Source organism: Stylophora pistillata, chromosome 14 (genome assembly GCF_964205215.1).
Source record: "Stylophora pistillata chromosome 14, jaStyPist1.2, whole genome shotgun sequence".
Classification (NCBI taxonomy): domain Eukaryota; kingdom Metazoa; phylum Cnidaria; class Anthozoa; order Scleractinia; family Pocilloporidae; genus Stylophora; species Stylophora pistillata.
In genome coordinates, this window is record NC_142532.1 from 19,086,942 (window position 1) to 19,102,378 (window position 15,437).

At 39.9% G+C, this 15,437-nt stretch overlaps 1 protein-coding gene and 1 long non-coding RNA gene across 3 annotated transcripts in view; one reads left to right on the top strand and one right to left on the bottom strand.

The window, feature by feature from the left end:
• The first annotated feature begins 209 nt into the window (after positions 1 to 209).
• LOC111325718 (ATP-binding cassette sub-family C member 4-like) overlaps positions 210 to 15,437 on the top strand; it is a 20,085-nt gene continuing 4,857 nt past the window's right edge. Inside the window, exons 1-4 of one of the 2 annotated variants that reach the window (XM_088745096.1) lie at positions 210 to 635; positions 12,823 to 13,378; positions 14,137 to 14,519; positions 14,719 to 15,437. The exon at positions 14,719 to 15,437 is cut by the window's right edge and continues 597 nt beyond it. In XM_088745096.1, coding sequence (XP_088601222.1) covers positions 12,836 to 13,378; positions 14,137 to 14,519; positions 14,719 to 15,437 — 1,645 coding nt within the window. In that variant the 5' untranslated portion in view covers positions 210 to 635; positions 12,823 to 12,835. Of the gene's footprint in view, positions 636 to 10,787; positions 10,922 to 12,822; positions 13,379 to 14,136; positions 14,520 to 14,718 lie in introns of those variants that run through there. The other variant, XM_088745097.1, reaches the window with a different exon arrangement.
• LOC148716970 (uncharacterized) lies at positions 4,944 to 6,711 on the bottom strand. Its single transcript, XR_015995346.1, has 3 exons — positions 6,408 to 6,711; positions 6,040 to 6,200; positions 4,944 to 5,589 (listed from the first exon to the last, which is right to left on the bottom strand). It is a non-coding gene; the product is annotated as an uncharacterized LOC148716970 (long non-coding RNA).

Consider the following 15,437-nt stretch of genomic DNA (forward strand, 5'->3'; position numbering starts at 1 on the left):
TCGCAGAACACTTCATTTCCTCTCCCAACCACTCTGCTCACGACATGCAGCTTATCGCTATCGAAAAAGTGTTTTCCAAGAGAGACTCGATCCGCAAGGCCAGGGAAGCTTCTTTAATTTCAAGAGGCAATACTATCTATCCGGATGGCCTGAACGCTCGCGAAGAAATGTATCATTGCTTTTCCTTCTACTATTCTTACTTCTAGTTATTTAATTTATTCAATTTACCCCACTTTACTTCTATTTTATTTACTATTTCTATTTTTAATTGTTATCTCATTGTCAATCAAATTAGTTTTACGTATTTCCACTATTACATCAGACAGCTATCTAAGTACCAAATGTCAGTTCCCACTGCACCCGAAGAAGGCTGGTTTGGCCTGGCGAAATATAGTGCTCCCTCTTAAAACTTATCTACGTTGTATTGGTCTTGCCTCTATATTTATATTCGTTATTTTGGGCCGATTAGATCACTGCTGATCCAACGTACAGGAGTAGGATTATCGTCCACGCTTGCTTGCTGAACATTTCACAGTCCTTTTGTAACACATTCTCATCCGGCTTTGGTAAACCTCGAGAACATACAGATGGGGAAATGACACCTGAAAACTGACCCTTAATATCACATCGCAAAGGTAAGTCATCAAGAGATATCCTAATAAGAGCTAAACTTTGAGGGTGGTAATGCTGTGCAATGCAAAACACTAAACGCAAAGATGGGTCTTTTCGCTCTATGCCATGTAAAAACGTCTCAAACACTATCACTTGAAATGCATGAAACATTTGTACCGTTGGAGCGCGTTTGAGCGCGTTTGGCCAGAGCTACTGAAGAAGGATCAAAATGGCAATACAAATCTTAGAAAGGCTTCAAACTACGACGTACAACGAATTTGACTTTCTCGAAAGCCGGTCTCAAATTACATGCTAAAAAAACAGTGCTCCCGTTTGTCCTTGAGAACGATAGAATACGCGACAAATACGTACGAAAAATACTTCTACACATTCAGAATATATCAAATTATAATTACCTGCAGTGAAAGGAAAAATAAATGGCCTAACTTTTACGGAATGTTTAGTCAAAATCTTCTTATTTCTGCCACTTTTACCGCTCTATTGAAAATAACGCTACCACAATGCAATGCAATCGGAGTGCGCACACCGCCTGGAGTAGCAAAAAATGCAAAACGTGTTACGTAAATGAACACAACGCAAAAAATATTTCAAAAATCAAAATTTTCTGGCACAATTTCGTTCGTCATTATCCCCGGAATGTTTTGGCAAAATTTCACGAAAATCGGTCAAATCTATATACCTTATGAATTCGCTCAAAGTGGATGTATTCTTCTTAAAATAAAATGCGAGATTTTAGCTCCTAACGGTTTGTAAACAACTAGCGCCACACCGAGAGATTATCTCGCCTCCTGAAGCCGCGAACCAATAGGAAGACGGGACCCCCTGGCGTCAATGCCAATGCATCAAGATTTTCCCGGGAAAAGTATCGCATAGAAGTCACATTTTTTTTTTAGCTCGTTCTGTTGAACGTTGAATAATGGACAAAATTGGCAAAGATGTAACCCGCGGCAAAAAGATAAAGCTGGGGAAACTGCTGAAAAGCAAAACAGCTAGTCGACAGACAGCTTAAGAGCTTAAGTAATAGCCTTATCGCTGAAATGAGTTCCCTCGGGTAGGTTTATTTGTGACATGTGATTCGAGGCGAGTGGCTATGTTCTGTATCAAGACCGGTACACACTTATTGAATATTGAAAGGAAACTTCGTTTTTAACCTTATGCACGGCAAATATAGATTTGATGGCGACTTATTTTTTTCGTACTTTAGAAACCAGCGTAGAGAGGAATGCTAGGACTGTTCTTTTTCCTGACAAAATGGTGTCATTTCTCTCCTCTTTGGCCCTGTTTTTTTTCTTTTTCTTTGGCCAGGGACTCCTTCCTAATTTTTATTTCTGTTTTTTATCCACGACAAAATATTCCACCAGCAGAGAACTTTCACGTGTGAATTTTGTCATGTGCGCGATGTAAACAAACTATGCATATAACTTTAAATTTCCGCCAATATTTGCCCAGGGGTTCTTGCACTTACGAGATTATGACACGCTCCTGATTTATTAACTATTATTTGAAAATACGTTTTCCTAAATAAGTCGGACGCTTTTTGAGATTTAAAATTTTTCTTTTTGTAAACGTTAGGTAAAATGTCTAACTTCAATCTAATCCAATAAAAGAAAAAACGAATCTGGGGGCGGGAAGTAACCTTAACCAAAATAACTTTCAAAACGAAAAGAAAAGAAAATTAAAAGTGATAACGAAGTGGTGTTTGGATCTTGTAGTTGATAAAGTGTTAAGTTGAGGCTCCACATATTACAGAAGAGGTGTGCTCATGGAGCCTTGTAAAATTTACTTTAATACTTCAAATAGTTGACTGTCAGGTGTTTTAAGCTTCCAAAGAGAATCTTTGATTTTATGTTGAAAATTGTCCAAAAATATGATTCGACCACTGACGCCAGCATTTTGAATCGTGCTTAGTATCGTGGCTAATTATCTGGTTTTTCGTGGGGCTCTCAGTTTTTGTATCGAGGGCGGTTTAATTGAAGAAAGTTATGCTAGAATTGGCAAGCCTATGAACATCTACTTTTTTACCTCTAGAATTTGTTTTAGGAATGCTACTGAGCACTTATTATGTACCTTCTGATTGTTCATTATTTTGATGCCGCTATAAATATTTAGCCGATGAAGTGTCATTCGATCGTTTCATTCGCAAAATGAATGGTCTAAAGAAAGAGTTGAAAGCTTTAGCGAGACGGTGTGTATCATTCTGTCTCAAAGAAAATTGAGTTTTTACAGCCTGACGCTGAATGCTGCAGTTCTGCGTTCTTAGCGCCTCGGACGTCATCCTCGAAAAGCAAAGAAACTTGGAAACAGCGCGGATGAGTGCACAAATGACATGCAATGTTGACTGTGGGGAAGGAAGCTTACCGTATGATTAAGAATTCACATGAATTCCCACAGAAATTCAGATTAACCACATCTTCGCATTCTGTTCCCTTCCATCTGAAGGCTTGTTCGAGAGGAAGAAACATCAGGTTAAAGTTTGTACGAATGTATTTTGTACCGCTTGTTAACAGAAAGGCAATTTGGCTGCGCATGTTCAGTAAATTTTTGTTTGAAGTGAATAACCGCTGCTATGCGCCGATCAGGGTTTCCCGCGAAAGAAGTGAAGGAGGAAAATTCGTCGGAAAACAATAGTGGAACGAGCTCTTGAGACAAGTTTTCTTGTCATTTTTCCCTCTGTAACTTAGATGGAAGCGTCCTAGTCTTATATGGTTGTGTGGTGTGCGAAAGGAAGTCACAATCGATTGATTTTCCAAAATCAAAAGGGTATACAATCGAGTTCAATTCGAATCCTCTTAAATAATTGTTGGTGCGATCGATGTAGATGATCCTTTTTGTGAATGATACAGGAGGCCTGTCGAAGAGCACAGACGTATTGGAAAGTAATTTATTCGTGTCATTGCTATCTCAACAAATCGAATACATTTGTACTACTTACTTTCCTTTGAGTGTTTGAGAGCTTCAACTTCCAGTGCAATGTATTTGCAATTTCAGCAAATAATAAAAGTTCACAGAAGTTTAGGTTTTGGTTGAAAAGTTTTTTTTCTCGAATCACAGCCGGCGGGAACGATACTGAAACACAAAATGTCACTGTCGCGTTGAGAAAAGTAAGATAATATTAGCACTAGAGATATGACGTCATAACTTGGGGAAAATGGTAGAATAATTATGGATTTTATCAGAGGAAAGGTCCTTTTCAATCATCAGTCTTGAAAATATCATCACATGTGGTTTATGACGTGAAAAAGTTTACTGAAACCTGATCATTTTATTTTGTTCAAACTACCCCTAAACCTCAACAGATGAGAATTGCACCATGACTGGAGAGGTGTGAACAAAAAAAGAAATACTGGCCTATTGCCTAATTGTGAATAAAATCCAAAAACACCTTGAGCCTCCAGTTGTAATAATAATAATAGTTAAATGAATCAATTATTATTCCAATAAAATTTATAATCGACTTCATCTATCCTTGCTTCCCAGAAACTTCAGATACACCTCTCACAACCTTACTTTTCAAATGATGCACGATCCTCGCAGTAGATAGCGCTATTTAAGCAATAGCGAAAATCAGACCTGAAAAAAATCAGGCCTGTACGGGACTGGAACCACTGACCTCTGCGATACTAGTGCAGCGCTCTACCAATTGAGCTAACAAGCCAACTGGGAGCAGGCCGTTAAGTTGATTCGTAATAAACCCGTGAAAGTGATAAATGAGATACAATGAAATATATGAAGTTCATATATTTTGTACTGCGGTATTAGATACATATGATGCACGATCCTCGCAGTAGATAGCGCTATTTAAGCAATAGCGAAAATCAGACCTGAAAAAAATCAGGCCTGTATTTCATTTATCACTTTCACGGGTTTATTACGAATCAACTTAACGGCCTGCTCCCAGTTGGCTTGTTAGCTCAATTGGTAGAGCGCTGCACTAGTATAGCAGAGGTCAGTGGTTCGAATCCCGTACAGGCCTGATTTTTTTTTTTTTCAGGTCTGATTTTCGCTATTGCTTAAATAGCGCTATCTACTGCGAGGATCGTGCATCATATGTATCTAATACCGCAGTACATAATATATGAACTTCATATACTTCATTGTATCTTACTTTTCAACTTATTAAATTATAAGAGTTATCCGCAGTGACAATTTAATTAGAACGTGTACCGAGCTGATCAATCACAGTGACACTAGCTCATTAGTATAGTGACACTTCTCTCCCTTTTATTGGGTCCTTGCGGAATATTTTATCTTATCCGTCCCTGATGATCCCGTTGAGTGGTGAAAGCTCTGACTACTACAATATTTTACAGTAATTCAAGGCCACATTAGTGTTTTTATTGTTTTTTTGAACAGCTGATAGTATCAGTAAGGACAAAAACCAAATTATTTCCCAAGGCTTGTATCCCCTGGGAACAAGACTGTATGAAGTCAGATTCAAATAATGAGAAGAGTTTTGTTGACCTCTTTATGAAAACTGGATGATTAACTCCTATTAGATTTTAGAGAAGTAAGACTGAAGTCAAAAGGAGACTTTGATACTGCATATTAAGTGGTAATGGGCACCAACCTGACTGCTAACTAAAGAAATTTATCGACATTTGCCAGGGGGGTTTGGCTGTGTCAGTTTTACAGGAGACAAATCATGTATGAATCACTCAAGAAATTTATCAGCTCTCATTCTGGAAGCTTAAACACTCCTAAGGAATACAACTGATCACTACTCACATTCATTTTCACTGAAATATGGACAAAACTTCGGAAAACTTTAATGGTAATTTTATCGTTACAAATAGAGTATACATAACTCCTATATAGCATATTAGTCTAGGAAAGTTGTGTACAGAGAACTAAAGACTGATAATTTAAACAAGAAGTAAACTTCTGGGAATAACGACAAACTCTGTCACAGCCATCCACTCTGTCTATAGTACCAATTATTGGGTCACTTCACATTACCTTAAACAGAAGAGAACATAAGAAATAAGAACTTCAAGATCATGAGACATACAGCAAAGTGAAATATAACTAAGCTGGTTTGAAATTCATTGTGTACTTCGACTCAAATGAAATGAACAGGACAGAATACAGCTGACGCCATTCGTTTCGAATAACAAGAAAGTGAAGAAAACGGCAACAGTTTTACTCATGAGACAAAACCCACGCATTTTTTTGAGGTAAATGGACTAGTTAGACCAAAGCTAGATAGATAAACAATTAACTGACAGTAGTGAGGGATTTGGGGGCCATTTTATAAATAAGTTTTACCGAAGTTTTTCCTCTAGTTAGCACATGAAGCTCGAAAAGGCAATAATCAAAATTACCTCCAAAACACAGTAAAAAAATAAGCCTAAACCGTAGTTGATAGAGGAAAGACCATAACCGTTGTTAAGACACGTGGCTACCTACCATATACAATAGACTTGGAGAGCAAAAAGACCAAAGACGGTTTTGGGTCATGACTTGGAAAATCCACCAAAACCTCCCGAAAAATAATTTGCCGAGGGTTGTAGTAAGAGCGACTTAATCCTGAAGCTGGAACATTTTTTAAGGCCTTGTGTCCTATATGACTGTAAAGAGAACGAAAAGACGATGTTATTTAAAGTGATTTGATGTTTGGGGGCCACTTCAAACTTGACGCAATGTTACTTCGAAGTTGAAGCAAAATAAGATCAAAATCTAAAGTTCCGTCTTTCCTCGTATCAAATATCTCACAATCGTCTCCACATACAACTTTGGGATTAACAAAAATTAAACAGCAACATCTTAAGACTAACCTTCAAGGTTTGTTGTCTCATGTGTACATTTAGATCTTCAGTAAATAAAATCTCAAACTTCAAGTTTTCGGGGTTTTTTCGCGTTTTGTTCGCACGTTGATCGTTCAAATATCCTCAACCGAAGAGCCAGCAAACACCATGAGTATCCACAGAGTTAGAAATGTTGGTGAACTTGTCATACTCCTTCATCCATCTTCAAAAGCTATTACAAAAATGTGGCGATCGTCCAGTTGAAACCTCGCACAAACGCGTCAAAAACTACAAATGGCGCCGAATGCGACAAAGTTATTCCACTCGCGCACAAGCAGACAAAATGCCCGTCTGTTCGGCTTGTTATGTAATGTATTACGTCACACATCCTAGACACATTAACTTTGTTGCTGTTCACCACGTGCTCGTCCGTTTTGAGTCGCAAATCATAACATGGTGTTTTAGGAGCGGGATTTTCAGCCGAAGATCGTTCAAACCGAAACAAATAGCCGCTGAAAACCAAGACACTCACAAAAGGTATCACACAAGTAGGCTGTGAAGACCTCAGTTTCCACGGATTCACGCTCACGCCGCTTCGAAGTTAGAACTGTTTGCCGTCGTATGCGTAAACTAAAAACATATCACAATTCATGATCCCTCCGCCGTCAAAAATGGATATCACAGAAGATCAAGCCTCAAATTTGGAATTCTTCAAAGACGGCTGTGAGAATTATGCTACCGCTACCAAACTGGAACAAAAAGACAAGAAAATAGTCGCAGCCACGTTTTTGTCGATCACGGGTAAAGAATGCCTTCACGTCTGCAGAAATTTCCCTATGCTCGAAGATGAAAGAGAAGATGCTGATGTTATCCTCTGAAAGCTTGACGAATATTTTGTTCCCAAACGAAATACGATTTACTGAACGGTATGCATTTAACTGTCGTTCTCAGAAACCCGGTGAAAGCTTTGAACAGTTCTTAACTGAACTTCGCAAACTTGCCGCTACGTGCCAGTTCGGTACATTTGAAGATGAAATGCTTCGTTACCGCATCGTCACTGGTTTACGAGATCACGGACACCGCGAACGTCTCCTACAGGAAACTACGCTCACTCTTCGAAAAGCCATCGATATTTGTCGCACAAACGAAATGGCAGCAAGTCAACGACACAAAATGGAACAAACCGACACTGTTCATCTCGTTCACGGGAACAGGAATCCTCGCAAGAATCCTCGCAAGGTCAAAAATTGCAAATACTGCGGAGACTCCCACGAAGCTGGAAACTTCCCAGCATTTGGCAAAACGTGCTCTAAATGTAACAAAAAAAAAATCACCTTGCAAAAGTCTTTCGCTCCACCCCCATGCAGAGCAATTAGAAAGCAAAGAAGAAATCCAAAGATACGCGACAACGAGTAAATCAGTTGAATGAAAATAGCGCATCGGACAGGCCTAACAGCGACGAAAGCATCTACTCCATACACTCTCATAGAAGTAAGAAGCAGTACATTACAGAAATTCGGCCGACAAAACAGAAGACAACACTCCACTCAAATTTCAGGTTGACACAGGAGCTTCGTGCAGCACCATCACTCTAAAGGATTACAAGAAATTCACCAACGAAACGCCTGAAAATTCCAGTGTCAAACTCAAGTTGTATGACCAGTCTCTGATACAACCCACAAGCAGCAAGAAACTGTATTGTTCAGCTAATGGTGTGAGAAAGAAAGTCCACTTCGAAATTGTGGAGCATGCATTCACATCTCTACTTTCAGAAAGAGCCTCTGAAGCCCTGAAGCTTATTCACTTCAATGAAAAATGTATCCTGCATGTCGACCTTCAGCGATCAGTCACTAACCCAAGAGAAAATCCTTCATAACTATCGTGATGTCTTCACTGGTCTTCGTAAACTACCTGGTACCTACCATATCGACATGGACCCTAATGCCAAACCCGTTTAAGAAAATACAAGACATGTGCCAATTCCACTTAAAGATGAGCTTAAAAACAAGATTGAAGAGCTTGAGTCCATGGGTGTTATTGCAAAAGTTACAAAGCCAACTCCCTGGATCAGTAATATGGTTGCAATGAGAAAGCCGAACAAACTCAGACTATGTCTAGATCCTCTGCATCTGAATAAAGGAATCGTCAGAAACCATTGTCCAACGCCCACTGTGGAGGATATCGCACCTATGCTAACAAAAGCTAAAGTCTTCTCTGTTGTAGATGCTAAAGACGGATTCTTACAAGTTGTCCTAGATGAACCGTCCAGCTACTTAACGACGTTTTGGACCCCCTTCGGTCGTTATAGGTGGCTACGAATGCCCTTCGGAATCAAATCTGCCCCCGAAGAATTTAAAAGACGACTTGATGAATGCCTCGAAGGTCTGGAAAACATCGCAGTGATCCACGATGACATAGATATCTTTGGATCTGGTGATAACACGGAAGAAGCCACTACATCCCGTGATGTAGCATTCAAAGCTCTCCTAGACAGATACAGAGAGCGAGGCTTAAAGCTGAACAAAAAGAAATTACGCTTCAAGCTCAAGAAAGTAGCATACACGGGCCACATACTAGGATCAAAAGGTCTTCAAGCTGACCCAGAGATGATCCAGGCCATCCAGAATATGCCCCGTCCCACAGATGTACATGGAGTTCAACGCCTGATAGGAGTAGTTACCCACCTTTCTAAGTTCCTACCACTGCTCAGCACTGTCTGCCAACCCCTGCGTCTCCTAACAGATAGCAATTCTGTCTTTGATTGGCTACCTCATCACGAAGATGCCTTTGTCGGCATTAAGGAACTAATCACCCAAGCACCTGTTTTGCGTTATTTTGATGTCAGCAAAGAAGTCACCATTGAGTGTGACAGCTCTAATGTCGGCCTTCGCGCTGCCCTCACCCAAGGAGGGACAAACAGTTGCTTATGCTTCTCGCGCATTAACCAAAACAGAAATGAACTATGCGCAAATCGGAAAGGAATGTTTAGCAATTGTATTTGCTGCTGAACGATTTGAGCATGACATTCTGGGAAAGAACACTGTCCAAGTACTGCCTGATCACAAGCCTCTAATGATAATCTTGTAAGAACATTTGTTATCCTACTGACGCTAGTCATTATCTAGAAGTTCAAGTGATCAACAAGTATTTCATTGCGTCAGAGATGGTGACTACTCGATATTTGTGGGGTAAATTATTGATCGGCATTAAAATTCAACACACTGTCCGTATAATTTTTGAACCCCTCAATGGGATAAATGATTGACGAAATTTCAATTCCGCTGCTCGGAACGAAAGCGACACACTCAGCTGATTATCAAAGTTAAGCGAAATTGTTAAATTAATCGCGGCTGCGAGTTTTGCCGCAAAAGCTGACTTTTTGAGTTAAAGCGTTGATAATCGACGAAAAGAATGTGCCAGAGTAGAATGCGACGTGTCAAATGCGACTCCTCAGCCACAGGGAATACCTAACAACAATGAGTGCCTTGAAATACTCTGAATAATGGTTTTGAGAAAACCTCGTTCAATTCAACTTATACTATGATGTTCTTACAATTTTTTCGCTTCCAGATCAGGGATTTTCCTCGAATATTGAAACTTACACAATAATAGAAAGAATGAATCACAGATCGAGAGATCTAGAAGCATTTCAAATTTAAAGACATGAAAATTATGACTTGTAACTAATCAGAGTGTTATAAACGTGCGAGCCAGTGAGCCATGCGAGCCAAGGGTGAGCCATGCGAGCCAAGGGTGAGCCATGCGAGCCAAGGGTGAGCCATGCGAGCCAAGGGTGAGCCATGCGAGCCAAGGGTGAGCCATGCGAGTCAAGGGTGATCCATGCGAGTCATGCGAGCCACAGTCAAAATGTTAGGAATTTTCATTTGTTACATTTACATTTATTTGTTACATTTACATTTATTTGTTACATTTACATTTATTTGTTACATTTACATTTATTTGTTACATTTACATTTATTTGTTACATTTACTCTTCGAAGAACAAATTCATAGAAAAACACGGCAACTAGGCAATCGTTTTAAACTGATGAAATCCCAAGCAATCTTTTTGCAACTCCGCGCAGATCCTGAAAGAAATCGACCAAAAATGTTCATAAAAAAATCAATTACTTACATCGAAGTGATGATTTTTCAAGTAGAAAAAGATGACAGCAGTCAATGCTGACGGACTAAACCCGATTTGAAAAGAGGCGTTATAGTAGAAGCATTTACCGTCAGCTAGTGGGTCGAACCCTACCTCGAAACCAGCTTCTGCTACTCTCTGGTGGCGAGTTTTGAAGAAAGACTTGTCTGAGGGAAGAGACAGCCACCTGCAGCAGTCGGTCAACCGACAGAGTTTTGACAACTCAGATTCACTTAAGAGCGAAGCTGTTAAAATTACGCGACTTACTCACCATTCTTGACGCCAATACACGGAATTGCCCCGGAAGTACTGTTCTCTTTTCTCCTGAATTATTTTCCACGTGGATATCAATGAATGACGGGAGTCAACGGATATCATTCAACTATCCATTCGAGTAGCGGTAGGGCGGTGGAGCCGTACGTTTTTCTCAGAAAATTTTTTTACTTAAGTCGAACCTGAATTAATTTTGTCGCATTGTTTTTATTTTTTTGCGGATCCTGAGCGATTTGAATAGATAATTTTTTCTCTAAATAACAAAAACATAAAACAAAGAAAAAAATTCGTCCAACTCTGGACAGCCATTACTATGAGCAAGACTTGGCACAATGTATAGATGTTTAGAGCATTTTTCATATTTGACGCAGCAGCAGCAATAGTTCTGGCAACCGAAGCGAAATTAGGATTTTTCTGGGAATATTTCAATTTTAAGCACTTTTGTAGTTAAATTTAAAATTAATTTCCCACGGACAGAGAGAGTACCCTGTCAGCGAGGTTGAACCGTTTATACCCGTCCCCAGAATCATCTCCGCTTTCAAGATGGCGGGCGGGCGGTTTACAGCGATAGTTTAGTGATAGTCGGGCGCGAAATGATCGACGATCTTCCAGATCCTGGACCAATCGAAGAAAAAGACGTACTCGTAAAAATGGCTCGTATGACTCGCATGGCTCGCACCGTGGCTCGCAGATTTTGCAGACGCAATTAATCACGTTCCAAGTCGGCGATTTCCCTTGACTACCAAAACTTTGGGGCTTCTAAGAATCCTAAAGATAATCGCGTTGCGTATTTTCTAAATGACTGAAGTACTGACCGTTCATACAAGGAGGCACTTTACCTATAGACAACCACAGCAATGTTCTTCGCCCAAACTTACTCAAATTCTCTGAGAGGAATGATGGGGGATATAGACCATAACGAGTTAAAAGTCGTGCGCTATTAAGAGCATAAACACTGTTGATGCGATCTTTTCTCGTGGAATATTATGGAATATTCCATGATTCACTTGCATTTTTTTTTCACCGTCCTTTCGGCGAGCGTGTGTGTGTGTGTTGGTAATTATAAGCACAAAGTGTACAAAGCTTTAAAGCACATTTGCTGAGCTATTGTTCTGTCCATTAAATCTTTCGTTTTGTCATATTTTCATTGCTGTCGTCGTCGTTGTTTGGCTAAGGTCCCTTTCTTTCTAAAGCGGAGCAGTAGTCCATCGTCTGTTGCTCACTTATTTTTGCTCATTATGATGAATTGTTGTGAAGATTTTACTGAATCCTAAATTATTCCTATTTTTGTAAGAGCATTGCGATTTTACCGATGTAATAGGCTAGAAATGAATTGATATTATTATTATTATAGAAGGGTTACAAACTAATTTACTGATTAAATATTTAATGTAGATAAGCTCAGTGGATTTAAGGAAACATGACCAAATACTATTGATGATGGGGGAGGGGGGGGAAGGGACATATCCCACCAAGAAGGTGGTGCATCACTCTGAGATGTGACACACTTCTTGTAAACAGTTCTTCACTTTAAGGAGGGGGCATTGGGGTTTGCGGTTTTAAGGTTTTGGCTACTTTTTAGATTGGTTTTCGGTTTTTGCGCCAAAAAACGTCGATTTTTTGGTTTTGTCGTTCATTGCGTTTTGCGGATTTTCCGTTTTCAGCATTTGGTTTTCGGTTTCCGCCAACCATTTTGACGGGTACTCGGATTTGGTATCCGATGTGCTTTTTCGGTTTTTCATATTGGGGATCTGGTTTCTGTTCGATCTAAGCAGCAGTTATACGCCTCTGCTGATCTCGAATAGCCGCGAAACCTATGTTTCTTCACTTGTAACCACAGTATCAGATCGATTAAGATTTTGACAACTAAGATCCGCAAATTTATCGGTTTAGGCAGTTTTGCAAACGGTTTTCCGGTTTTGATCTAATTTCTTTACGGTTTTGCGGTTTCTAATATACCCCAATGCCCCCCTCTTTTAGATGAAATAATACCATGACACTCGTCATTTGTATTGTTGTTTTTGGTAGCTTAGAGATCTCAATGGCACGAAAGAGTGGATACAGCAAAATCTCCAGTGTAGAGAGCGAAGAAAAACCCAAGGAAGTTAGCTGTCTGTCCGCTCTTCTCTTTCAGTGGATGAACAGAGTTTTCAAGACAGGCAGTGAAAGGCCTTTAGATCAGGATGACTTTTTACCTTTGTCCGAGGAAAACTCGGCCCGTTCTTCGACCGATAAACTTCAAGAGAGTTGGAACAAGGAGAGAGATAAATGCAAGAAAAAAGGAAAAAGACCCAAGCTTTGGAAAAGCGTGTTGAGTATGCTGACTGTCAACGATCTCTTGGTTATTGTGTTCGGGAACGTTTTGTATGCAGCTTATCATATTCTCAGTCCATTGTTTCTCGGATATCTTGTGTCCAAATTAATATCAGCTACAACACAGGAAAATTTTCCTCTCTATGTTTGCGCTTTGAGTTTGTGTTTCATTGCAGTGGTTGGAACCTTCGGTATCCATCACATGGGCTACAGGACCGAGCTTTATGGAATCCGAGTGAGTAGTGCACTAAGGGGTTTGGTGTACCGCAAGGTAAGCACAACTCATTGAGCCCTTTTCACTTGAACTACTTAGGTTGGCAATCCACTTGATTTTGATTGTTTCTTAAACGCCAAATATTATACGGACACTTCTTTCAAAAAAAATAAACAACAAACAAACAAAGAGCTTGTGTCATTGTCGACGCGTCAAAGGCAAGTCAATGCAAGTGAGGCCGAGAGAATAGAATGGAATAGACCTTTTCAGCTTTATACGTCATAACTGGTCCCAGGGTCTGAAATGGGGTAGCCAACAGTCGCGAAGTGTAGAGAATGGTTCTCTTTCGTTGTTTCTGTAACTGCTACAATATATCCACAAATTCGGAGTTGTCTTTTCATGAATACCCTGAGGATCCTTCAGTGCGTCTACGCATAGCGGCCGCATTTTACTGATGAGCCAGGTGGTTGCTGGGATACGTGCTATAAACGCGCATGCCCTGAGGATGCTAAGCTTCAGAAGCTCAGTATCCATGCTATAAATATTTAACTTCTAACTGCATGAATTTTTATTTTAATCTGCATAGGTAAATGGTTAGAAACCCGGAAGAATAATGAATCACCTCTCGATTTCTTTATGTCATGGCTGTTTCCAGTTTCTTTTGAAACAGATATGGGCTTTTAGAATAAAATAAGATCAAAATTAAGACTTAGAATAATTTCGTTTTGGTATCTTATACCTGATAAAACTTCATAAACATTGAGCTCGAGTCTTGTGCTAATAATATTCCTTTTAAAAACAATTATTTTCTGCAGACGTTACTAATCAGCAAGGAAAAGCTGCTCAATTTTACGACCGGGCGTGTGTTTGACCTGATATCCAACGATGTTAAGAGAATGGAGGAACAAACTGCCCTATTCTTCTTCAAATTTCCTTTCTTTGTTCTTGAAATTGTATTTACAGTGATTATTCTTGGTCACTTGATTGGCTGGCAAGCTGTCTTGGCGGCCATCTTTCTTTGCGTTTTAGTTCCCTTTTTGGCTGGCTTATCCTATTGTAGTGCTGCAGTGCGTCTACGCATGGCGGCCGCGTCCGATCAACGCATTTCCCTGATGAGTCAGGTGGTTGCTGGGATACGTGCCATAAAAGCGCATGCGTGGGAAGATGAATACAGGGAAAGGATAAGAGATATTCGCAGGTAAGGGCAATGCAAGGCGTTGCAAGCCTTCTACTTTTTCATCTGCAACAAGTCCTACTGGTATTCTTAATTGTCCCTAAAACTGTCAGCTCTACACCTAAACTTTCGACAGTACGTTAACAAATTTGTAATTAGTAGCACAGGGAAAATCAAAATCTTAAATGACCTTGTAATGTCCTGTTTATAATCATAATTTCAGGCGGGAAATTAGCGCCATGCATGAGAAGAACATCCTTCAATCAACTGTTGATGGCTTGATGTGCAGTGCATCGGCGGTGGCAACCCTGGTGTTAATCCTCGCTATGGTGCTGACTGGTCAGGCTCTTAACCCTGTTAAAATTTTCGTGCTCCTTTCTTATGTCAGTGTTCTCATGAGAAATATCAACCTTGGACTGGCTTATACCTTTTTTTTAGTATACGAAGCTTATGTTTCGCTGGGTAGAATCGAAGAGTTTCTTCTCCTAGAAACACTGCCCCAAAGTTCCGATGATGTGCGAGAAGAGAACAGAGGTGACCCAAAAATTAGTTTAGTCAAACCGAAGAAAAAAGGTCAGGTTGCTACCGAATCAAAAGATTTTATTGGGCCGCTATCTTTGTGTGTGTCAAATTTAACATACAAGGGAATTGATCGCGAACATGAATATATTCTTCAGGACATCGAGTTTGTCACTACTTCAAAGAGTTTAACATTGATAACGGGGCCAGTGGGTAGTGGAAAATCCACTCTTCTTGCGACTATCGCTGGAGAAATCACACCTACGAGTGGAACTGTAACCAGCCAAGGTATGATCATTTATTTGCCTCAAAATGCCTGGATTTTTTCTGGAACCGTAAGAGACAACATTTTGTTCGGTTTGCCATACAAAGAATCCAAGTACGCTCAAATAGTCGAGGCCTGCGCTCTCAGAGAAGATATTG